Consider the following 24,813-nt stretch of genomic DNA (forward strand, 5'->3'; position numbering starts at 1 on the left):
GCAAATTATTCGTAAAGATTTGTTAAAACTAACGTTAGCTAACAAATAACTTTATCAGTCATTTAGCAAATTGTACTGGCTGTAAGCAACTTAACACTCCAGTAACAGTGTGATTCGCGTTACCTTATGGAAGGGGCATCCTGTTTTCTCTCCAAAAATGATTGTATCCGAGAGCCCTCATACTGCAGATGTGTAACTTCTGTATACAAACGCTATATTAACGTTACATTAGCTGTTAGAGGGTTTTTTAACATTGACTCGACAGAAAGTTTCAACCGCCAATAACAATTTCCCAGACATAAATCTGGCTCCGCTCTGAAGCGATGGGCGTCGTCAGATGCTGTAACTGTAACCTGCTTGTCCCCTTGACTCCTATTATTGCCAATCTACTAAAAAAAGAAATCTTTTGAAGTTATTAGTTTCTCTGGATTGGGCCAAGGTTAGCTCTTCACTAAAAACAAACTTCCCAAATGTCTGTCAACATTGTGGAGCACCTTGGATTAGCGTGCCTCCATCACTATGGCAACTAGCTATATGCTAATTTCAAGGTCCTGCTCTTCACGGATCAGGAATTAATCTCTTTAACGCTGGATGTCCTCTGCCTATCTGGAGCACTGTGCGCTTGTTAAAGTTTTACAGTGTTATATGTCATACTAAAGCTAATGAGAGCACTGGTGGACAATGATGTCGTATAACTAAATCAGCTGCAGATGGCCTACAGCTGTTGTTCTCAATGTAGCGTCCAAGTACCAAGGTCCCACCCGTGGGTCCAGAGATGACGAAAAAGTAGCCTAAAATTTCACTATTTAGTCGTCAGCATAATGGATTATTGTTGTGGGGAAAACGGTGTCCAAATCAGGGGTGTAGGTAGGATTTATGGGCCCTGTGCACAGGGGGTGACTCTGCCCCCTCCACTTTCCTCTCATCTCCACACCATTACTCCATCTAGACTAATATCTATGTCTACCCATCCACAACTCAAACACACCTCCACACATTCATTTGGGGATCAATTATCAGATACATAACTATTTCAAATTATGGGTTTCGGGCACTACCCTGAGAGCACTAATGGGCTGTGCTAACCAGGCTCTCATGTCCCCTAGCTGTTCAAAATCTGTCTATGGGGGACAATTTTGTTTTGGGCAGTGCAGGAATATCCTAGCCTAATTTTATCTCTGCTGGTTTGTCTCAGATAACACAACACACCAGTTGTCATATTTTTTAGAAAGTTTTATTTGTTTGCAGTTTTGTAGATTTCAATCAAACCCTGTTTCAAAACCAGAGCAGTGTGAAATAAAACTATTTATAAATGTACACATAAGGACCACAAAATAGTATCAGTAGCCTACCCTTATTCCCCAGATCTTCTAGCTCGATCCCTAATCTAGACAGTAATATGCAATTCTGTGTTGATTTGAAAAAAACATAAAGACCTCAAAGCCCTAAGTCTGAGGATTTCATTTTCTTTTCTCTAATAGAATAGGCAGTAGTGCTGCATATAAAGTATAAACCTGGTCATGGGTGAGTTAATTCATTGTCTATACCATCACAGAGATCTTCTCAGTGACATAGGTAGATCCAAGTGGTGATAGACCATAGTCCTCCAAGTGAAATATAATAAAGCACTTGGTAATTTCCCCAGCAGTCTTTCCCTTGGTGCCCGGCCTGCTCCGCCTGTGCAAATTACACGTTTCCCATTCCTCGTCCCGGGCTCCTGGGGTGATTACAGCCTGCCACGGGCCCCGCGGCTCGCTGAGTACTAATGGGACGCAGTGCAGCTGGCTGCCCACAGAAAGCAAAAAAGATATTCCCACTCAGATCAGACGCGTCATGCTTCAACATGACAATCACTTTGGAGAGAGGAGGATCAGAAACGATGACTCCTCTGCCCGGTTCTGTCACATTCCTGCCGAAGAGAGCCAGCAGTGGAAAGACTCAACAAGGAGGAATCAGGAGGCATCTTGTCTGCTCCCTCAGCAATTACTGACTAACTCAGCTTCAGCTGCCTCCAGATGTTAATTATGACAGGACTGCAGCGGACAGAACCTGTGGGCTCTAGTCATACAGTAGCCTGGAGCCGGACAACTTTCCATCTTAAGCCTGTGACCTATGACTCATTTCTCAGTAGAGAAATCTTGTGAGTGGACCACATGATGAAAAGACATTGGAAATAATTTTATGGCACACCCTTGTGTACTTCTGTTGAGCCAGAGCATCAGACAGTGAGCTTTGGGGCGTCCCACACCAGCCGGAATGGTTAATGGGAAGGGAGTGCCCTCTACTGGATATTTTAATGTACTGTGAGAGAAATTAACACACATCTGGGAGAAATTATTATTATTGTCTGGAATGCCTGAAGATCCTATTTTCTTATAACTGGCTCTTATATCTATATTGCTTATCTGCCCTACCTAGAGGGGCATTTTGATGGAGGTACTCATCAGTGGGAAAATCAACTTATGAGTATCAGTATTCTGTAGTAGGCTTTTCATTCTCTTTCCCTCTCTCACATATGCATGCACGTACACGCTCTCTCTCTCTCACACACACACATGCACACACACACGCTCTCTCTCTCTCTCTCTCTCTCTCTCTCTCTCTCTCTCTCTCTCTCTCTCTCTCTTTCTCTCTCACAAACTCATTCACTTGACTTTCCAAGTTCAAGGTATGGGGCATCAGGGGGGGCGAGCTCATTGTGTTACATAATTGATGCTCCATATTACCTTACATCCTCACCGCCCCGGTCCCGCTACAGAAACAAAGCTTGCTCATTAACTATTCACCGGATGATTTTGAACAGAAAAATGATTCCGGGTCTGCCGATCCGGAGTGTACACCGACTCCGTGTCTCTCAGCCCCAGGCATCTGATTTCACACTAGTGAATAAGACATGTGCAGTGTCCATTGGTCATATTTTAACTTGACAGTAGATCACCTTACCAGCATTCAGTGGTGAGATGATGAAGCATATGAAGGCCATGATCGATGGGGTTTGTAATGAGCTGAGTGTTTACAACACACTCTGAATGGAGATGCCAAGAGCTGTACTGCAGGCGAACTAGCCAACATGCATGCACAGTAGTGGGCATCATGCATCCACACAAAACTTTCATCATCAAATATATTTTATTGAACTTAAAACAGTGGTTTAACAAAGATAATTTGTTGTACTTAATGAATATCTGAAATATTTAAGTTTGATTATAAATCAAATATAGGTTCTGATATATGCATATATGTAGTTTGGTCACTTTATAGTCTGGTCCATTTTATTTTGTTGTAGATGAAGATCAACAAATGTAATGGTTGTTATGTTAAGAAAGTTGAATGATTAGTGAGTAAGAAATCATACAGATAATAAAGGTTTGTTAATGTTTAAGAATACAGCATGTACAGTATTGAATGGGCATATTTTGTAAATTTTTAAATCACTGTAAATTATACTGACGATGATATTGATGATAAAGCAAAAACCACAAAATCCATACGAAAATTTCAACATACAATATGTTTATAAAAAAAGAGTCTCTCCAATTTGACCAATAAGAGTTCATCACAGACAAATAGGTCGAATAATGAAAGGGAAAAACCTGCAACGTCGCTGCTTGCTCACGGCGCCTTGCCGATGATGAGGATGCTCATGAGGAAGACCATGATGAAGAAGATCCACATGAAGAACCTGTCCATCACCTTGGCGACCTTCTTCCACTCTGCCCCCTTGGCGCACGTGGCCCTCTGCTCGCGGAAGCAGTTGGCGATGTACTCGACGTTCCGCACCAGCTTGGCGTCCACGCCGGGGATCCCGCTGCCGTGGCTGCAGAATACGCAGGGGCCGAAGGTCACGGTGGGGCCCGGGGCCGGAGGTTTCCGGTCTTCGGGGCAGCAGGGGGGCTTTTGGTCTTCGGGGCAGCAGGGCAACTTTTGGTCTTCTTTGCAGCAGTCCCCCGCCAGGACGTTCCCGTTAGATCCCTCGTACTTCCCGGGCGCGAAGCCGGAGACGTGGTTCCGCTCCTCCCTGGTGATGTGGTGCTGGGCCTTCACTCTGGGGTGGTGCTGGGGCTTGGGGGTCTGGGGCCGGGGGTATTTGTGGCGTTGCTGCTCCCCCCGGCCGCCGTGGCTCCCCGGTTTACCATTAGCCTGGATGTGGGGGCTGAGGTCCTGGGGGGAGTGGGAAGAGGAGGAGGAGGAGGAGGAGGAGGAGGCACAGTTCTCGCCCACCTCGTAAACAAAAAAAATCTTGGACATGTAGTCGATGATGAGGACTTTGGCCCAGTGGGGGACTGGCTTGGCCTCGGCGCCACAGAAATGGATGTTCATGATGAAGATGGTGAGAGCCGTGGAGGCGGTGATCATGGTCATAGTGGCAATATAGTACTTTCCTGTGTGAGAGACAGGTCAAACAGACAGACAGGGAAGACTTTACTGCGTTACTCTCAAAACATGAAATTACCACCAGCACCTTTAGTGTTGCCTAATTCTTCTGGTCATACATAAAGCATCAGCAATACTGAGCTACAGAGATTTCATCCACACATTATTCAAATTCAGCACTATCCTAAACATTGAAAGTTACAGACACTTACCTATAAGCGGCACACTCTCCGAGGGCGGCATGCTCTCAGCCACCATCAGCTGGAACACAGTGAGAGCCAGCAGCACCGTCACCCCCAGCGAAACCTTCTCCCCGGAGTCAGCAGGCAGGTAGAAGCCCAGAGGAGCCAAGAAGGAGATGAGGAAGCAGGGCAGGAGCAGGTTGAAGATGTAGAAGGAGGAGCGGCGCTGCAGCAGCACGGTGTAGGTGATGTCCGGGTAAGGGTCCGAGCAACAGCCGTACATGATGACGTTCTTGGTGGCCGGCATGCCGTGGCACTCCCACTCCACGTTCTCCACAAAGTCGGACAGGTCACCGCTGTCCATGGCCATGGTGATGTCTACCTGCAGTTGGGGCAGAAGGAGAAATGAGCAGCCAAAGAGTAGATACACAACCAGCTTGAGCTATTTATATGTTCTGGTAAAACATAGTTTAACACATTCAATGAGTCAAGTGCTGTTGTCAGCATTGAAAGGCTACTTTGGTTATGCCTATTTATTTAAAACTACAATCCTTAAAATATTCCATAAAAAAGTACTGATGGTAATGACTGTTGAAACAGTTATGGACCACAATTGAAATATGCTCTTGAGCTTTATTGTGTTATCCTGACCCTTTTCTTTTAATTCATGTATATCTTCTGTCTAAAGAACACGTGTCATTAACTGAAATTTGTCAAATAAATTCAGTCAATCAACTAAATATCTACTATGCAATCTGGACACAAACTCATGCACGCAGATGCGTGTATACACAGAGAGCATATCTGCATTTTTAATGGGGGAATGACACAGTACTTACACTGTATCTAAAGCCAATGGACAGCTGAGCCAAACATGAACCAGACCTGGGTCTTGTATCAGTTAACTAAGTAAACTATGTGTTTGTTATCACAAACACACACCAAACTGGTTGGTTCATCTCACTTTCCTAGAGCTATAAGCAGTGCTGTAGTGGTAAATACAAAGCTGGGTAAACTATAACCAGTCATGGATCATCATAAGGCAAACAGCTACCAATATAAACAAAAATCAATTTTCAGTCTAAAAAGTGAGTTAAGGTGGGTTTACCCTCCATTATATCTCTGGTTATAAGTGTGTGTATGTGTGTGTGCACGTGTTTCTCTATACTCCATACCTGGTTACCATTGTAGGTCCAGGAGCCGAAGGTCAGGTTACACTCCTGGCTGTCGAAGGGGAAGTAGGAGACGTCCACCACACAGGAGCTCTTGGTGATGGCGGGAGCGTCCCAGGTTAGCTCTCCGTTGTAGCGCAGCACCACATTGGTGTCCATCGGCCCTGAGAAGTCATCATCAGCCCTGGAGGAGGGGAGACAGTAGAATTACAAATGAGCACCTCACATGTGGCATCTGGCTAAATGGTGAGCTGCAGTATCTTGCACAGTTACCGGAGGGAACCAGTTCAAATCTCCAAATCAGTTGTTTTTTGCTACAGAATTGTATATTTTTGGGCATTATTTCTTCTTACTTTCCTCCATTTAATACATTTACATTTTACTTTGTTGACTGTGAAGAACTTTATATCTTTGCTGTTGAAAAGTGCTATAAAAATTTTATTGATTTTATTTTTTATTATTATAGTACTCCTCCTTCAGCAAATAGTGACTAGCCCTCAAGTAAGGCCATGCACGCCTGGTGGAGCTGCTCAGTGGCCGACATGGTGAGGTTGTGGTTGCACAGGTTAGCTCTGAAGTATGTGTATGTGTATGTGTGCAACCCTCCCTCTTGCTGGAACTACTGTTCTAGGCTAATACTGCAGTAATACAAAGTGTTCTTAATCAAGTAACCTGTTGAAATAAGGGTTAAAAGAGAATGGTAGCACAGAAGCCATTTTCTCGTATTTTAAAAACTGAAGCCTAACAATTTAAATGTATGTCCAAATCCAATCGGATCTGTGGCTGTGTGTAGCATCTTTGTGTGTGTGTGTTCTTGTATTTCTATACTTATGAGGACAAAAAAGAAGAAGGGAGCTGCCGATAACGCCAAAATACACTTATTTGGGTACCTTACACACTTGAAGTCCCAGCATTTCAAAAAGCACCATCTAGCCGCCAAAAAATGTGTTTTGGTATTATCGGCAGCTCCCTTCTCCTCTTAATTGCATTTTTGCCCCCTGTGCACCTTGCCCTTTGCACTATTTTATACTACTTATGAGGATCGTGTAGTGGAGAGGGTTCAGGTTAGAGTAAGGAGTTAGGATATGAAAGTGGCCAATGTAGGTCCAATTATATTAATACAAATGTGTGTGTGACGTACGGGCGTACTTGTTATAGAGGACGAGGTCGGGCCTCCACACCAGGCTACTGGGGATGCGGATGACCTCCAGTCCATCGTAGTCCTCTTTATTCCACTTCAGGTAAGTATCGTGCCACGTCTGCCTGATCCACAGGTAGGCGATCAGCACCTGGTTCCTCTCGTCCTATACACACAAACACGCAGACGCAATCACATACACACCAATGGAAACAGACTGAGAAGAGATATATTCGCAAAGATTAGCCCGGAGATCCTCTTCATCCCCTTCCCATTGCTCTATTGCTCATTAACTCTCTGCGAGCGTTACGCAGGCAGATAAGCCTCAGATTATCTATCAGAAGAGTTGAAATCCAGACCCGGCTGTCAATATCAGGTGGATGAAGAGAGTGGTTGGCTGTGGGGGGTGAGGGTGGGGGAGGAGGGGTGGCTTGTATCGCTGCCAGAGCCTGACGCAAGGCTTCACCAACGCACCGGACCAAGGAGAGCATAACCTCTTTGGGTAACGGGACACTCACACACACACAGACACAAGTAATGAGTCTGTCTGCATCTCTGAGTTGACATCAACACACACAACACCGCAGAAAAATTACATTCAGCAGGACAGCTGTCGTATCTCTCCAGCCACACTGATGCATGCACACACACACACAAGTACAAAAACACAAGCGCTAATAAATTGAGGGCTGACACAGCGCTGAACCTGAACAGAAACCGGAGCTGGCTGAGTAACAGTAGGCCTGGTCTGTACAGTAGGAGGTCCGACTGTCATTCATACACATCAGAAGCTACAAACCCGTCTTTTAGTCTCTGCTGCGGGGAAATTTGGTCAATACTGACCACGAAAATTCAGCACAAATTGTTCAGTAAAAGTTCAGTAAAAATAACAGTCTATTATTATCTACAATACTCTATCTAAATGAACTCTGTAAAATTCTGTTACAGTTTAGGCATTTTGCAGATGCTTTTATCCAAAGCGACTTACGATTATTGCAGCAGTAAAATAAGTCAACATTCCTCAAGCATCAACAGGGTAAGTAGCCACATAATGCCATGAAATGCCATGAAAACCAAAAGTGCCACAACATTAAACAAGAAGAGTAAAGTAAAAAGATCACTATCACTCCTATCAGCAGTTGTGTTAAGTCAATAAGCAAGTATAACAATTAACTAAGTATGCAAGTATAATATGTATGTATGTATAATAATTTAATAACATAACAACAACAGCAACAGCTAAGTGATCAAATTCCTGAGTCTTACAACAAGGCAGGTTCACTATCAGGTATTATACAGCAGGACTACAGTGTAGCTAATAGTTTTTACTCAGCTTCATTATAAAAAAAATGCAGTTACTAGTTACTTTAATGTTTAACTTTTTTTTTTCATACAAAATGTATTTTCTCAGACGTAAAACAAGGCAACAACAGGAGACAATTTTACAATATTTTATTTTAATCTATCCTTTTTATTGTCGTTGCTCTTTGTGTTGTTTTTATATTTTTACACTTACTGTGAACACCTCAAATGTGTTACACTGCAACCCAAATTTCCCTATGGGGGAATATAATAAAGTTGCTATTCTAATCAGGACCACCAATCCCTGCTTCAAATATAGAAAGCGTCCTAGCACTGACATACAAGGGTATATGCCTACTTTGAAAATAGACCTGAGTACATAATATGAAATAATTCAGCACTGCTAGAATTTCGATTTGCGGATCTTATCAAGTCTGGGCGCGCTACCCACCATGTCTTTGATCTGGGAGAGGGTGATCTGCAGGGTGACGTTCAGGGCCTTGTCCGTGTCCTCCACGGGCCGCAGGGCGCTGGAGTAGTTCTCCATCAGATCATTCAGAAGCTTCTGGGCGTAGCGACCCTGGGCCGAGTGAGCCACTGCAGGGAGACACGAGACGTATTCAGTCATTTTCAAGCTCGTTAAAGAACAACACAAGTGCTTTTTGAAGGAGGATTTTACACCATTGTTGCCTTAATAGGAGATCTGCATGTTTTTTTGTCTCCCACTCGAGGCTTCCCGTGTAGGTGACCTCTGCTGTGGTCGTAACACGTTAGTCAGACCATCTTTGCTTTGTACTTGGGGGTTTTGAACAATATTTCCCTCCGACGTTGTTCTAATTCCAGCCTCTCTTGCAGACTTTGATTGGACTCTTCAACGGGACTAGTTGGGAGTTTCGGGTGTAGTTTGGATTCTGCTTCACATGACTCCAAGGTGGGATACGTGGTTATAAGTGACATTCAAGTACAACTCCGAGGTTTAGAAGAAAAATAGAGAAACTCGTTGAAGTACTCCCTCTGCGCTTAATATATAGATGGCATTGATATATGTATATTGATTATATATGCGGTTATTAGATATGCTATTAATGCCATCCATTTTTAGGTCACGTGTTCTATATGGTGGTTGACTATTTTCATTATTTTGAGTTCATTCCACATCCGTAAATCCTATTGAGAGAAAGATCGACAAATTTAGAACAATTCTCAACAGAATCTACGGGGGCAATTTTAAACCACCGAATGGGTCCTTAAGAATTTCTTTTAAGTTAGATTTTTGTATTATGAGTTTTTATATATGCACTCAAATGTTTATAATCTGCCTTTCACTTTCCCGAGATACACAACTTTGGATCTCGGACAAAAATAAAACAATAACAAATTCTTGTTTAGTGAAATTCTTTCGTATGCGGACAGGCAAAGGTTTGTGCGTAATTACGCACACAAGCAATGCATTCAATACCTATGAAATTATTTGATAAGGATATAATTTCTTCTTTTAACCAATATACACGAGAAAGGTTCTAGTTACTAGTTACAAACAGTACAATCAGTTCAACCAACTTATAAACGTACAAGAAAGTTTCATTTTTACGCACGCGTTTCTGCGCGCTTGGCTCACCTTCAAGCAGCAGCATCGCCAGACAGATTGTTGGGACCATCTTCTTGCGCATTTTCGAACTAGAAAGTATGCTCAGTAGCAGACGGACGGACACACAGACGCGGGTGAAAACATTACCTCCTTGGCGGAGGTAACAACTCCAAGGAGAAACAAGAGGTGATTGCAACAAACATAAATTAACGGCCCTTGGTTTCATTCGCATTAGGTCTACATGACGCCCGTTCAACCCCAATTGAACTCAGTTGCTGATACCGGGGCGCCGTTTCCGTTCGTCGTCCTCGCGTTCAGGCCGGCACTTACTGCTTGGCAGGGGAGGCTGCATGTCTGCTGACTGAGACACGGAATAAAACCCCGGCTATCACATGGCACCAGCAGACCGAGAGAAACAAGATGCCCCCGAATCATCGCCTCACCACACACTGGGCTATTCACCTGTCAATCAAACGCCTGCACGCAGGTGGGCTGCAGCTGCTGCTGCAACAGATCGCTAATATGAAGGGAGATCTAGAGAAGAGATGGGAATTTCAGGGGGTATTCAATCAATCAACCAATCAATCAATCAGTCAATCAATCAATCATAATGGCTTCACTCAAATATTACGCTTTGTTTGGGTGGGTTTTAGAAACCTGAAATAAAAATTAAGGTTTAAATGAATCACCCCTTTCAAGAAAGAACTATGTTAACCCTGTCATAAATTTTAAAAAGCTCTACACAAATATTACAGCAAAAGTCCTTATAGGAATATTATAGCCATACCATAGATGGAAATGCCACTAAATACAACAATAAGGCCATATGATCTCACTAATGAGCACCACAGACACACTATAAGTGCCTACAGGAATATTATGGGAATATTCGTGTCAAATGTAACCTATGAGCAAAATTAGATGTAAGAGCATGCAAGGAGGTGAATCTATGTCCTATATCAGTCCTATGGAGCCCTCAACACCCCAAAAACCTGGTTAATTCACGAAAATATGTTTTCTAATGACATTGAGACACGCCACTGTCTGGTCTCTCAGGAACCATACTCTTTTTTGCATTCCTCCACGTATCCATCCCTCCGCAGCAGCCCTCTGCTCTGGGACGCCTGGAGGAGCGCCAGCTAGAAGATATACATCAAGAGGAGAGGAGAGGTACAAAACGAGCTTTTGTCACTTGGGATGCCTGGGGGAAACCTGAGGCCGACGCAGCCTGCAGCCCGATGGCAGGTGCTGCAGTGCAGGCAGGGGAGCAAGTGTGAAGTCCACCATGGGAGAGCTGTGCTAAGGTCCATGGACACACACAAGCCTTCACACTACTGTTGCTTAGCATGCACACATACACAAACAGCTTTGCTCCCATGTAGTGCCAGTGTGCAGGCTGAAATATGGCCATCAGATTATTGCCAGGGTTTCTCCTGTGCTGAGTATACAGTTCTTGGAGAGGCTGACTCTGACACAACATGCTACCTCACTAGCCATCTGTTAAGTGCGCTCACCCTCATATATTTTGCCTCACTAGATAAGCAAGGCGCTCTGCAGCATTTTTCTTTGACTAAACACCTACATCACCCCCTCTCACTGACATGAGACGCTGCAAACTTGCTGGCTCAACCAAGAAATCTTAAACAATGGCAGTGCAGTACTACTGTGCAAGTCCCAAGCACTGTACAGAAACCCCACTATACATCCATGTCTCCACTTCTTTTGCATGTACATTTTTCATCTTAATTAGCTTGCTTGTTCTATTTTCAGTGACAATGTAATTCCCTGTGGATTCACTTTCTGCTAGCCTTGCAAATTTTGCTCTTCACACGTTTTTACTCAAACACGCACACCAAAACACAGGCTTATAAAAACATGTAGGATCCTATACACAATGCATATTAACACAGTTCCTCTAACTCTACCAAAAATGGGATTGAGGATAAATTTTATGACTCTTAGGTGTATATAATTTGTAAAAAAACATAACCTATTGATTGAGCATTGCATTGTTGCAAGGTAGTTTCTTGGTGTTACTTAGCCGTTATATTTCCTGGGGGGAAAACCAGGTGGAAAGCACCACACAGACATGTCTTTGAAAGGCAACACAGACAGAATGGACAGAGTCTGGATTAATTTACACAGACTTTAATATCTTTATTTACAGATGACTCATTTTGACATTTTTTTCTGTTGACGTAGTTCAGCTGATGCAATATTTTTCAAACTCTTTTTGAACTATTTTCCTTCCAGACTTAAGGTTGCGTTACCGGTGAACAGTGATTTGAGTTTTACCATTTTTGTTTTCTTTCAGTTTAAAAACGGGAATCCAAATGTATTCCTGTAGGAGGCCAAAACTGAATAAAAAAAAAAGGAGGGAAAAGGGACAGGTGAAGTTAGCCATGTCAAGAATGGGTATGGGTGTGGGGGTGGATGGGGGTGCTGAAGGGGCTTTGGGTAGGTCAGACAGTCAAACAGGGGGACACCTTGGCATGGTAATGGGTATGGCTACTGTGTGAAAACCTCAGCGATGTTTTAAGTGCTTAAAAATCTCGACCAGGTCCAAAACAGCCTCCTTAAATGGCTTTACTCTCTCCTACAAGGTTTTCAGAAAATGAATATAAATGCACTGCATAGGCAAGGATAAAGCCACTGACAGCCTACTGGGACATGGCCAGTGAGTTTGGAGACTGGCAGGCATGGGTGGGACATGAAGTGTGGGTGGGATATCTGCCTCAAAAGGGGCGAGGAGGGGGCTGGACATCTGATTGTAGCACTGAGTGGAATGTTGAAATGACCGTAAAGAAAACCAGAGTGATTGGAGCTCACAGAGCGACTGATCGGAGTGTGGTACAGAGCGGAGGAGGCGAGAAGGGAGGAAGCACGGGGGGGGGGGGGGGGGGGATGCCTGACAGATGGGACAGAAGGAGGGATGGATAGAGAGGAGAAAGTATAGAGGTGAAGTGTCCACCGAGGGCACAACAGAGGAAAAAGACGGCTTTAGACAAAAGGGATACGGGGCATGTGTGATTGAGGAGGAGGATGGGGGGGATCAAGAGGGAGATGAAGAGGATGTCAAGATTCAGTTACTGAGCAGTAGCTCTGTCGCCGTCTCCACATCCCAGGATTTCGATGACAACGCCACTATTACTGCATTCTGTGGACAAAAACAGAAAAAAAAACATTAAGAACCTCTGCTTTATTTTACAACAGACTCCAACGACTGAACGCAAAAGTTGAAAGCTACTCACTTTTTCAAAGCCCATGGCACAGAGTTTGTCTATTTTGCGTGTGTACTCTGGACTGGAGACGGGAGCACCTGCGTAGACGTGAGACCAGAGCCTCGCTGTCTGTTTGAACATCTCTGGGTTCTGCTTGTACTGTGTGACAAACAAACATGAAAGAGAGCAGGAGTAAGCCCAAGTGGGAGGGGTGTAGCATGCCACTGTCAACAACTACAACACTGGTGTTCTCGCATCCAAAACATGTCGACATGCTCTCCATTGTTACAAAGTAGAAAACAGGAATGCCGACAAAAATGCTCAGGAAGATTTTGAAGCGACTGAGACCCTCGCCACCAAAAGCCTTGGTAGAGCGTTAGTCTGGAAGACAGTCATTTTTGCCCAGTGCTTTGAGAGCCTCCATACAATGTAGGCATTTTTGATGGATGTAACGCACGTTAAGTGCTTCTAATTTTTTAACTATTGATTTGTGTGCAGGACGGTCACACAGACAGTGTTATATCAGGGGTGCATTCAGGACCAATGTTCCCTCTGAACTTATATTTTGGTTGTCTAATTTATCATGTTGGTCAAATAATAATCATTATGAATCATCAGCTCCACTTCTCCACAGAAATGTAGTCAATATAAGTGGGTGGGGAGGTTTTGGTAGTAAATTACATTAGATGCTGGGACTCTGCCATACTTTAAGTTTTACTGAACTGATGCCCTGCTCAAGCCAGCAGGGAAATCACTGTAGTTAAGCTTTTGAAATGAATTACAATTTAAAATGAAACAAGCCCTTTGATCAATGCCACAACCTTTTTGAATGTTTAACTGAGAAGAGCCTGCAGTTGAGTTCCTGCATGATGTGGTACATAGATTGCATCTTCCAGCATGAAGATTACTGGACATGATTACTTGGCCACTTCTTTTTGTGATTTTGTTTTGCATAATATAAATATTATTTGTCTTGTTTTCAACACTTGTTAAGCTTGGGACACCATTGAAATAGAGCATTTTAAAACAAAGTCGATCAGTTTGCTGGCATATTTATATTTTACAAATTGTCTTCCTATTGTCGTTCTGTCTGCTGTTTTCAGAGTAAGGACATCTATTGGCACAGTGGGGAAATAAGTAAATATATAACAAATATAAGGAAAATGGAAATTTGGATTAGGCTGTAACTTGTTGAACAAATAATGAGTATACCTTAGAAATTTAAAAAATATTAATTAATATATTAAAATACCTTCTAAACTTCACTTGTAAGAATGCACACTCAACAACGTGCAGACATGAGGCTTTTGTCTGAACTAAGATTGAGCTAAGATTTGAGATGTGATCATCCTGACCAAGGTCATATAGCCAAAAACATTTGGTGAAATTAGTAAAGCATAAAACTAAAAGAAAAGAGGAATGTGCGACTTTTTTCTTTTTTTCCCAGATCAATAAAAATTAGACCATTATTGAACTAGAAGGTGCTTGGAGAGTGCAAACACTGACCAATTCTCCAACTTGCTGTTACACTCAAAGACATCATTGGTATCAGTTAAATTTTCGGTTAAATTGCTTTCTTGACCCTGAAAACATAGTTTAAAATTTGAAATCAAGTCTCCATCTCATTTCATAGTTATGGCTAAAAAAAACAATAATGGAGTAAAGGTAGAAATCACAGATCACCACCAAAATCGAATTACATGTTCCTTTGGTTCAGGGCCTATCTGTCCACCAACTTTCTTGGAAATCTGCTCATAAGTTTTTAAGATATCCTGCTGACAAACAAACAAACAAACCTTGGCAGAGGTAACAAATGACCATGTATATTAAGTAAACAGAAGATCGCAGTCAAAAAGCAGAGATAAATTGCTCGTTCTAAACGCCTGTCTGCTTGGCAGCAGTCTATCAACAAGCCCCATCCGCCTGTTGGTAAAATCAGGCAATTTGCCTTGGCAACCAACTGTGGTGCCCCAGTAGAATACATATCCACAACAACCCTGTCAACAAAATGACTAATATAAATGCACACACACACACACACAAGCACATGCACCCCACCTGATTGGCTACCACCGCATCCTGTGGGTCATCTGGTTCTGCTGCTGCCAATAAGGCTTGTAGTGACAGGAGGACAGTCCTCAGCGTCATAGCTGCCGCCCTGATGGGACATACAGGTCAGAGGTTAGAGCAGTATGTGAGGGTGTAGTTCCAACACGGACTCTGGCTCCTACAGATACTCTTACAAGACTGGAAAGGTTTTAAATGACGGATGGATAAGAATCTCTGGAATGCTGCAGCAAACTCACTCACCACTGGTCTTTGAGAATGTCCAGACATATCGCACCTGTGACTGAGCTGATGTTGGGATGCCAGATCTTACTGATAAACCGCACCTGAGAGGTGGAAGGAAAATGAGACAGAGGAAATCATCTATGGATATGCACACTAATGGAGAACTGCTAATGCCAATGTCCTGACATTTGAAAATGGACTGTTCTTTGCCTATGACAAATAACACTAATGAATACCTACCTTAGGTGGATTGAATGGATATGTCTCTGGAATTTTAATTTCTAGTTGATATCTGCCCCCTGAAAGAAAGAAATGGGCCCAACGATTATTCCAGGATGATGACAGGGAGCTCTCCAGCATGCAATAAAGCAGTCAGGTAAAATGTCATAGTTTAGTTGCAAATGGTTTTAAGCTTACATTCTTAAAGATTAAAAGCCTCTAAAAGCGGTTAGTTGGTGTAGCCTACCTACTGTTTTAAAACCAAGTTGTTGTCAGTGATGCCCAATATCACATAACAGAATCATGCTACCATGCATGGAGTGTAACAGACAGCAGACTAGGCCGAAGGGAGCCCCCCTCCCTGAGCCCCTCACCTTCATATGGCGTGTCAGGTGGCCCTGCTATCTCCCCTTTTAGTTCTGTGAAGTTCTCATCCACCAGATCCACCTTTATCTGGTTTTTGCTTGTCTGAAAGGCAGCAAAAGAGATCGAAGCAAAAAAAGTAGTTTAACTTTAGTGGGCACGCAGACTGAAAAGTGTTTAGCTTGCTTGTTTTCAAACTCAAATCTGCCTATGCAGCATAAGTTGACACCCTAGCAGCATTAGCTAACGTTAGCTTGCAGATGGCCTCAGAAGAAAGGGAGATGCACTGAACTTTTGGCTCTACATGTCAGCTATCTAACGTTAGGGCTTTCTGTGAAGACAAGACTTTACAGAACCAGGAGGATGCATGGGAAATTTTCTTCAGTGTCTCACGAGGATCAGACCAAAGTATCGTTACCCAGCGAGGGGCTACGTAGCTTAGTTGCCAACCAATATTAGTTGTATGGGGTGCACTGCCTGGAAAGCTAGCCGAAATAACGTAGCTAGATGACCAGCTTTACTTGGCTAACAAATTAACTTAACGCTCAATTCCTTAACGTAATGTCGCCAAAAATAACATGCTTGCTAGCTAGCTACTCTGGCTTTCACTTCACTTTCACACAAAAATAGCTAACGCTAATGGTAGTGAAGCCGGAGGCATTGCCGTGTCTGACACACCAGTTAGCTGAAGCTAGCTAGCAGCTTGGTGGTTAGCAAGCTGACAGCTGAACCAGCGACGCGTCACTCATATTCAGCCTCATAGTCGATAGATAAAAATTAAGCAATAGCTGGGAAACGTGGCAACCAACCTCTTCACTTTTGAGAACCTCCTTGAATTCCCGTTTTATCCTTTGAACTGCGATGTTGGCCATGGTTCCCCCCTGTGTCTGTCCGGTTGGGGCCTCGCCGTCCGATTTGCTAGCTTGTCTAGCACTTTCGTTCTGCCTACAGTAGCTCTGTCACTTTTTGGATACAACACGCCAAAATAACACAGTTGCAGGCTTGCTCCCGCGATTGTCTTCAATTCCGGCGATCTATTTATTGTAATAATACGTTAAAATAGCTTATCAACATGTATCAAACCTCTCAAATATGTAACAACACAGTGGTTGGCGGTGCTGAAAACATTTTAATACCAACTGCATGCAATCTGGGGGAAAGAAGGTCATGTGATTTCTATTGCCTTCCTGAACGCTTCTTGCTATTGGTTGATGTCAGCACTCACCATGACCTGACTACAGTTGAAATAATCTATACATGATGAATAATATATTATTAGTATGATTATTATTATTATTATTATCATCATTACTGAAACCTCTACAAGCATTCTTGTCCAGGATGGTGTAGATATATTAACCCATGTGGATCTGAAAATTATATGGTGTCGATTGGGGTGATATTTGATAACAAGGTCAATGATCCCTCTAAATCTATTTATTTTTGTTCACATTTTCATGCAAATTGAAGGTGTTCTCTGAACAAACTTAACAACACATAAATCAGGTTTCAGCAGCAAATTACATTCACTTGAAGTATCTACATATGATCAATTAAATTCCAAAATAAGATAATGAATAAAAAAATAAAACATTAAAAGCAGTTTTGCAGTAATGCAGCCTTCACGTCACGAGACACCATCTCTTTCCAGTGCTGCAATAAGGTCATGACTATTAGCACAGCATTAAGCAAGGATTTTCTACAGTGTGGGCACTACATGACTTGATAACCCCTGTAAAAGCAACTATCTGTTTAATTTCAAATCTGTCAAAACAGTCACTTTCAGAAATCAGAGGGAAATCATGGGGTATATGCCTGCAAACAGTGATAACAGAGGACACGGATAATTAGTAATATAAAATTATCTACTCCTAAGTGGCCAAAGTTTATCAGTCTAATTTAAGACTTCAGTGAAGCACATTACATTTCAGAAGGACTACTGAGATATCGTTTTCCAATGGAGATGCAGTCATGTAGAAATATTGTGGAATGTTTCTGGAATCAGCTGAACTCACTTCTTTACATTTTGGATAATGATTACTATATCTATTGGACATGTGCTTCTTTACAAGTCCTTGGCATGGATGAGTAACCCTTAATTGTCTTCTACTAATCTAGGGAGACTGACAATGTTGAACCACCAGCAGCATCATGTCATGGCAACTTCTGAAATGTACATGTCTGTCAGTAGTCACAATCCCAGAGATAGCATGTGTATAAACTTAAACTTCTGTAGCCATGTTGCTTCATCACAGGACGATAACACATAAGCATGTATGATCAACAGATACTCCCCATGTGTTCGTAAAAGACAGACCAGTGTTTCATCACAGCCACCATAGCCACACTAGGGGGCGTCAGTGTCTCAGGCAGACTTACAGAGTGTGGCACATGTAGGATCATTCACTAGTATTTATTTGCTGGTACGTTAGGGTTAGGCTTAGGATTTTTTCTGATGTCCTCATTAAACAAATTGGTGCAAACTGCCATATATCTTAACTCAAAAAGATGATACTATAAAAAACAACAACATATGAAAGTCACAGTTTATTCTAATGTACACAGAATGATCATTGTCTGAGAATATTACAAAATTGGAATCCTGACATTGGCATATCTTCTCCTTGATCACATTCATAGGTAAAGCTTATCTTCAGCATCATAAACCATACAACTTACATAATGAATTATGAATTCTTGTCAAAGCACAGCATGTGAGCCTGATATTCTCTTTGGGACTTACTAGATGTGTCACCCTGTCATGTTCATTCAGCTGTGGAAATAGACAAAGCTCTCACAGTCCCCTAAAGTGGTTATCCCTCCAATTAAAAATAACTTAGCATGGTGAAATGGATGAAGACACTTTCCCTTGACAATTATTGTGGATGGGTAAACGGATCACACATTTGTAATGGGAGAAGATACAAGTATTAATAGACCAGACACAGTGATTATGGCTTCTCTCTATTAAGCCACATTAGCTTGTCTGCCTCTCCTACGGCTGGCACTTAACACCAGGCAGAAATGAGCACACTGGTGCCCTCGCCCTCTTCCTCCTGCTGCTCCTCCTCCTCCTCCCTCTGCCCCTTGTCCGGTTTCTCCTGGTGACGATGGTGACGATGAGAACCGCTCCCAACATAACAGCTGTTATCAGGAGGCAGCCTCCAAACACCAGCAGGGGTTTGTTCTTGAGGATCTGTGCACACATAGTGCAAGACTCCTGGAGCTCGCTGAACCTGCAGGTTTGTGTGGTGTTGTCCTCAGGGAAGCCACCGCGACTGATGATCTCCCGGTAGGCTGCGATGGAGGCTTTGGCTTTGGATTGGTGGTGGGTTGAGGTGAAAAGGCCAAACTGAGGGACGTGTCGATCCTGCAGCTTCCACACGTAGAAGCCCTGCAGGTTGACTCCATCTAAAAGACGAGCTGGAGGCAAATAGAAGATGAGGAGGAATAGTGAGATCAGTATCATTCATCTACCATCCAGCTCCTCCTCCTTATCCAGCAATATGCACTATCAGGATGTTCAATACCAATAAAAAAAGGATACATGCACAATGTTTTACTTCCTGTTTGAAAAGGATACACGGATGCATGTGCAAACACAGGGGAGCTGAGAGGCCATAAAAGGCAAAGCATAAATGCAACACACTCTCTACTCCCTCGCTGTTTTTATGATCTCAAAGGTTTCTCATAAAGTCAGGGTTTTATGGTGGGAGGTCATGCAATAGTGTGATAAAAGCTGTTGTGCCTGCGCCTCTGCCACCTCAACACAGTAGGGATTTTTTTCTATTGAAATGTGATTACAAGAGGAACATTACAGATTATTGTGTGGAAGTGGGGGTAGTGTGTGTGTGTGTGTGTGTGTGTTTGGGGGATAGGGGAGAGGGGTTGAATATTGGATATTTGCAATATAAGGCCCACCTTTGAGGGCCTCCTGCAGGTAACTCCTGAGGTAGTGCTGCCTGACTCTGTCCTCCACTGCAGCCTGGTCATCCACCCCATTGGCTGTGACAATGATAGGCAGGGCCACTCCATATCTCTGGCTCACCCAGCCCAGGACCCTCCGCAGGCCCCAGGGTACCACGGCCTGCCCAAGTCCGGATGAGGGCCAGGTCGGATCGGAGAGGATCAGACAGCCATGATCCGGAGGTTGTTGCTGCTGGCCATTGGGCTGGGACGTTTGTGTGTGGGGATATGGAGAAACTAAACGGGTGGTAAAATGGTTCAATGCTATGAAATCCAGTGCCCCTTTAAGCTCCTCCCGCTCCGTCTCAGTGAAGTTAGGTAGCGGGGATCCAGGGAGGCCCATCACTACAGCTCTCTCCTCCAGGTATGCCTTCATCTCTTGTGGGTAATCCCCTTTGGCCTCTTTCTCCTCATATCTAGTCTCCAGCAATGGGTCTAAGAAGCGACCAAGTTCAAACAGAAGGAGTCTTTGGGCTGCAGCTGTGTGTGACTCCAGGAAGGGGTTGGCAGGTTCTGCCCAGTCAGCATGTAGAGCCAGTGACACCAGTGCCCCCTGTTCACTGGAATATTCCCTTTCATATAGCCTCCAGGCTTTCGCATGGGCCAGAAGAAGGTTATGAGCTGCCTGATGCTGCTCTTTCCCACTGGAATAAGCGTCTACCAGTCTGTTCGGCTCATTGACTGTGATCCAGTAGCGAACCCAGGAGCCCAGCTCCCGGTAACAGAGTGCTGCGTATTCCTGAAAGGCCTCTACTGTGCTTCTGTTCAGCCAACCCCCGGAGGCATGCAGTGGCCCAGGCAAGCCCAGATTTGAAGCTCTGTGTGTGGGCTGGTAGAGAATGATGACAGCCTCCAGGTCCAGCTTATTGAGCTCGGTCAGGACGCAGCGGTAGTACCTTTTAGATATTATAACAACATGAAATAGAGTGTAGAATAAGGAGTTAGTGTTATGTGTGTGTGTGTGTGTGTGTGTGTGTGAGAGAGAGAGAGAGAGAGAGAGAGAGAGAGAGTGAGAGAGAGAGAGAGAGACAGACAGACAGACAGAGAGAGAGAGACAGCAACAACAAAGGCTGAGAGAAAAAGTTGGTATCATTATCTTTGGATTTACATCAATGTGATTATAATCTGTTATTTTTGTACATTTATGTACATTATGTTTGATGCCAATAAAGCACATTTGCATTGAATTGAATTGAACTGAATTGAACTGAATTGAATTGAGAGGGAGAATGAAAAGGAGAGAGTGCATGTATGTCTACCTCAGAGCCTCAGTGTTCACAACAGAGATGTCTCCCTGCGGTAAAATCAGGGACCAGTTGAGGGCAAAGCGGTAGTGAGATGCCCCTGTGGAAGCAAACAGGCGGAGATGACCACGGATGGCCAAATAGTCGGTACACTGGGCTCCTCTGGTGTCCAGCTTGACCCCCGCGACCGGATGCAATGCTCCGTCACCCGTCAAGTTCCAGCTGTAAATATGGGGGTCAGTGAACTGCGGGGAGAAAGGATAGAAGTGGACCTACAATAAGAAAACAGACAGGAGAAAATCAGTTAATATGTGTACATAGTCCTTCACTTTTTGTGCAAAAAATGAGGCAAAGTCTGTTATTGATGTTGACTAGACTGTGGCTCTAAGCTGTAAAATCTCTCTCTCCTCCAAGTATTCCTCTCTCTCACTTCCCTCTCCGTTTACCTGCAGGATGGAGTCAGCAATGCCCCAGTGGAACTCACAGGGGAAACAGCCTTTGACCTCTCTGGAGGTCTCATCACTGGGGAAACCGTTGTCAGCGATAACACGCCTGTAGTACTGAGCAGTGGTCTTGGGGGCCCTGGTTCGGTTGGGTTGACTGAAGTCGATGTAGAAAAGGCCCCGCCTCACGCTGTAGCCGTAATTCCACTCATATCCATCCACCAGAGACCAGGCACAGTAGCCAAACACCCTCACACCATCAAACTTGACAGCTGAAACAGAAAACATACCAATAAGGGTGTGGAAAGGACTGAAAGAAACATATCAAACAAGTCAGATTTGATTACATTGTCTAAATCTTTTCTCCAACTGTTCTCTCTTTCCGCTTCTCAGCTCACCTTGTAAGACCTGGTTGATAAACCTCTTCATCAGGTAAATGGCGACTGTGTCCTCCCTTCCCACAGTCTTCTCAGTGAACCAACCCCCCTCTGCCACCAGCACCCTCAGGTCCCCAAACTCCAGCTTTACCCAGCCCAAGACGCGCCTCAGGTCCGGGGTCACGTTCTGCCCATATTGGACCTGGTTCCGGCCCAGACGGAGGTTGTTGGGCCCAAAGGACAAAGCGAAGAAGTCAGCAGTTTTCTGCAGCCAGAGCTTCTCCTCAGGAGTGAACTTGGGCAGGAGGGCTCCATGACTGATTTTCATAGAGACTGGGTAGTCCCCATCCCCAAAAATGGGATTGGCAAACCAGCCAAGCACGGCCTCTATTGACTGCTGGCAAAGCTTGACATTGGCTGCCGTGGCTTGGCCTCTTTGAGGCTCAACCCAGTGGGAACCCAGAACGATGGACACCTCACCCTTCTGAGTCGGGCGGAAGTGGGTGTTGTAGGTGTGCCATGCTTTGGCATGTGCCTGGAAAACATAGAGGATTATTATGAAGTACCATGGTCTGCAATGTTGTCATGACAGTATCATCATGCGTTTAAAACTCTGCAAAATAAAAGTAAATATAAAAATGTATTTGGCATTTGGCACTACAGTAGCAGTGTCTGCCTATTGTGTTGCTGGTGCTACAAATTGTGATAGCTGTGCACATACCATCTGTGCCAGAATCTTAAATGCATAAACACAACTGATTATTAATGAGGCATATCTCCATTACTTCCTGTCACACACTGTTTCCCTCCAGCACAAGTGCTGATGTGGTAGACTTTGACCCTAATGTCTCTTTAAGTATCCTGTTTACTAATCACAGACCTCTCCAAACAATATATGATCAACTGATTTTCGAAGAGAGGAAGTCAATAAAAATAAAACTGTGCTATATACAGACAAACATATATGTTTTAGCATACAACATTTGTATTACATTATATGGAACCTCATTTTCTGGATTGATTTAATTTGATTACAACAAAATATTAGTGTAATGATGTAGCCTTCATTTGCTTCAATGTTTTGAGACCTTAAAATCACCTGGAAGATGTAAACATTCACTGACCTACATAAACTGATAAAAGTTGCATAAGTTCAAAGTTCAAAACAGACTGTCTGACCAGAGAAGGTTTGCTGTTTAGGCAGACAACTCAACATGATTACAGTCGATTAATCTGCAGACTCCAAATCTATTATCCCATCCCTTAGCGAATGACCCTATCTGCCTTACCCTGATCAGGTTGTGGGCCACAATGAGGGAGGCAGAGGGACCCCCTATTTCTCCAGGGGCGTGCACTCCTGTCCCGTACCCCTGTACAGCCACCAGGTAGGGGTTATGCATTGTGAGCCAGTACTTCACACGGCTCCCATATGTACGGAAACAGAAGGCAGCATACTCCTCAAACAGTCCCACCAGGGTGTCATTCTTCCAGCCTCCATAGCTCTCCTGCAGGTGCTGGGGCAGATCCCAGTGATAGAGAGTAACGATGGGCTCGATCTCCTTTTCCAGAAGCCTGTCTAAGAGACGGCTGTAGTGCTCCACAGCAGCTGGATTGGGCTGACCTCTTGCATTCCCATCAGGGAATAGTCTGGCCCAGGAGAGAGAGAAGGAGTATGATCTTACACCCAGGTACCTCAGTGCTTCCACGTCTTCCTCCCACCGAGTGTAGCTGTCACTGGCCACATCGGCCGTCTCTGTTGCCACATTACCACTGACAGCAGAGTGGGTGTAATGGTCCCAGATGGAGGGGCCTTTCCCGTCCTGGTCCCAGGCCCCCTCTGTCTGGAAGGCGGATGTCCCCGAGCCCCATAGGAACCCCAAAGGGAAGGTGTCATGAAGGAAAGACTGGCTGTGGATGGTGGGGTCTGGGGTGGGCTGCTGCCAAATCCTCCTGCCTTCCCCCGGGGAACAGGCTGCCCCGTTCCAGCCACACACCAACAACAGGAGGGGAAGTGTGGGAAGAGAGAGATGGCTCAGCATACTGAAGAAGCGTACCTTGTTTCAGAAATCCGCTTGAAGGAGGGAGATGGTCTCAGTCGGAGCAGCTGTTCTCTGCGGGATCAGGAGTCGACTTGTGAAAGGCATGAGATCCATGGTGGTGGAAGAGGGAACGAAGGATATCGAACAAGTGGACCTGAGAAGTGGTGCAGTGTCCATCTGACAAGCCTCTAACCTGGTTAGACTTCCCTATCTCTCCCTTGGTGTTGTTGCGCTCCCACTCAGCCCCTCCCTGCCCCATAAAGTTCACGCATACAGAGGCTGATTCATAACTACACATTTGTATTACTATATCAGTGAAAACGTTACATTAAATTGTTTTCATCTGTCATTCCCTAGCCCATAAATCTGACTGGTAGACACCCCATCATCCCCACTTTACCTCTAACCCCTACGTCAAAAAACACCCTTTCCAAACACACACAAACACACACACACACACACACACACACACACACACACACACACACACACACACACACAGCTTTAAGCATGCTGTTGATTGCTGCGGGATGTTCTTTTGTCAATAATTAGCTTGTACTCTGATCTTAGTTCCACAACTAAGATGTAGCTCACATTGCTCTCTCTTCCAACACACACATACATATACACAGCACTCTACCCCATGCATGTATCCTGTGCTTTTCCAATTCTTTGCCTTCGTAAATGAAATTTGATCAAAACCTCCTATTCAATTGTTCTGACCTTTTCCACCCAAAGCTCTCCTCTGCTGAAAAATTACAGATCCTCAGCCTCAAATGTGAAACATGGTTTGAGCTGGAGGACACATTTCCAATACTAAATCACATGTCCAACACATATCCAACACATGTATTGAATAAGAGGCAAGGAAAATACAATCTCTATGATCAGAT

At 44.0% G+C, this 24,813-nt stretch overlaps 3 protein-coding genes across 6 annotated transcripts; all 3 read right to left on the reverse strand.

Annotated features, from left to right (window-relative positions):
• Positions 1–3,612: 3,612 nt before the first annotated feature.
• Positions 3,613–8,715, reverse strand: LOC139642470 (neuronal acetylcholine receptor subunit alpha-9-II). Its single transcript, XM_071517306.1, has 7 exons — positions 8,620–8,715; positions 6,878–7,032; positions 5,732–5,912; positions 4,587–4,938; positions 4,141–4,382; positions 4,039–4,056; positions 3,613–3,921 (listed from the first exon to the last, which is right to left on the reverse strand). Exons 1-7 carry the CDS (start codon positions 8,713–8,715, stop codon positions 3,613–3,615), a joined length of 1,353 nt encoding a protein of 450 aa, XP_071373407.1.
• Positions 8,716–11,916: 3,201 nt separating this feature from the next.
• On the reverse strand, positions 11,917–16,990 carry LOC139642471 (ubiquitin-conjugating enzyme E2 K). 4 transcript variants are annotated; one of them, XM_071517307.1, is made up of 7 exons: positions 16,661–16,990; positions 15,863–15,956; positions 15,510–15,568; positions 15,288–15,370; positions 15,036–15,135; positions 13,008–13,136; positions 11,917–12,913 (listed from the first exon to the last, which is right to left on the reverse strand). In XM_071517307.1, exons 1-7 carry the CDS (start codon positions 16,721–16,723, stop codon positions 12,839–12,841), a joined length of 603 nt encoding a protein of 200 aa, XP_071373408.1. In that variant the 5' UTR covers positions 16,724–16,990; the 3' UTR covers positions 11,917–12,838. The 4 variants fall into 4 exon arrangements, with proteins under 4 accessions (XP_071373408.1, XP_071373409.1, XP_071373410.1 ...); XM_071517308.1 differs by lacking the exon at positions 13,008–13,136; XM_071517309.1 differs by lacking the exons at positions 15,510–15,568; positions 15,863–15,956.
• A 1,790-nt stretch (positions 16,991–18,780) lies between these two features.
• klb (klotho beta) lies at positions 18,781–23,920 on the reverse strand. Its single transcript, XM_071517369.1, has 6 exons — positions 23,171–23,920; positions 21,903–22,416; positions 21,508–21,776; positions 21,077–21,333; positions 19,773–20,713; positions 18,781–19,274 (listed from the first exon to the last, which is right to left on the reverse strand). The coding sequence occupies exons 1-6, from the start codon at positions 23,918–23,920 to the stop codon at positions 18,847–18,849; spliced, it is 3,159 nt and encodes a 1,052-aa protein (XP_071373470.1). The 3' UTR covers positions 18,781–18,846.
• Between the last annotated feature and the right edge of the window lie 893 nt (positions 23,921–24,813).

This window comes from Centroberyx affinis, unplaced genomic scaffold (genome assembly GCF_046629955.1).
Source record: "Centroberyx affinis isolate AG114_WGS23_722 - 3 ecotype Tasmania unplaced genomic scaffold, CSIRO-AGI_Caff_v1 ptg000485l_1, whole genome shotgun sequence".
Classification (NCBI taxonomy): domain Eukaryota; kingdom Metazoa; phylum Chordata; class Actinopteri; order Beryciformes; family Berycidae; genus Centroberyx; species Centroberyx affinis.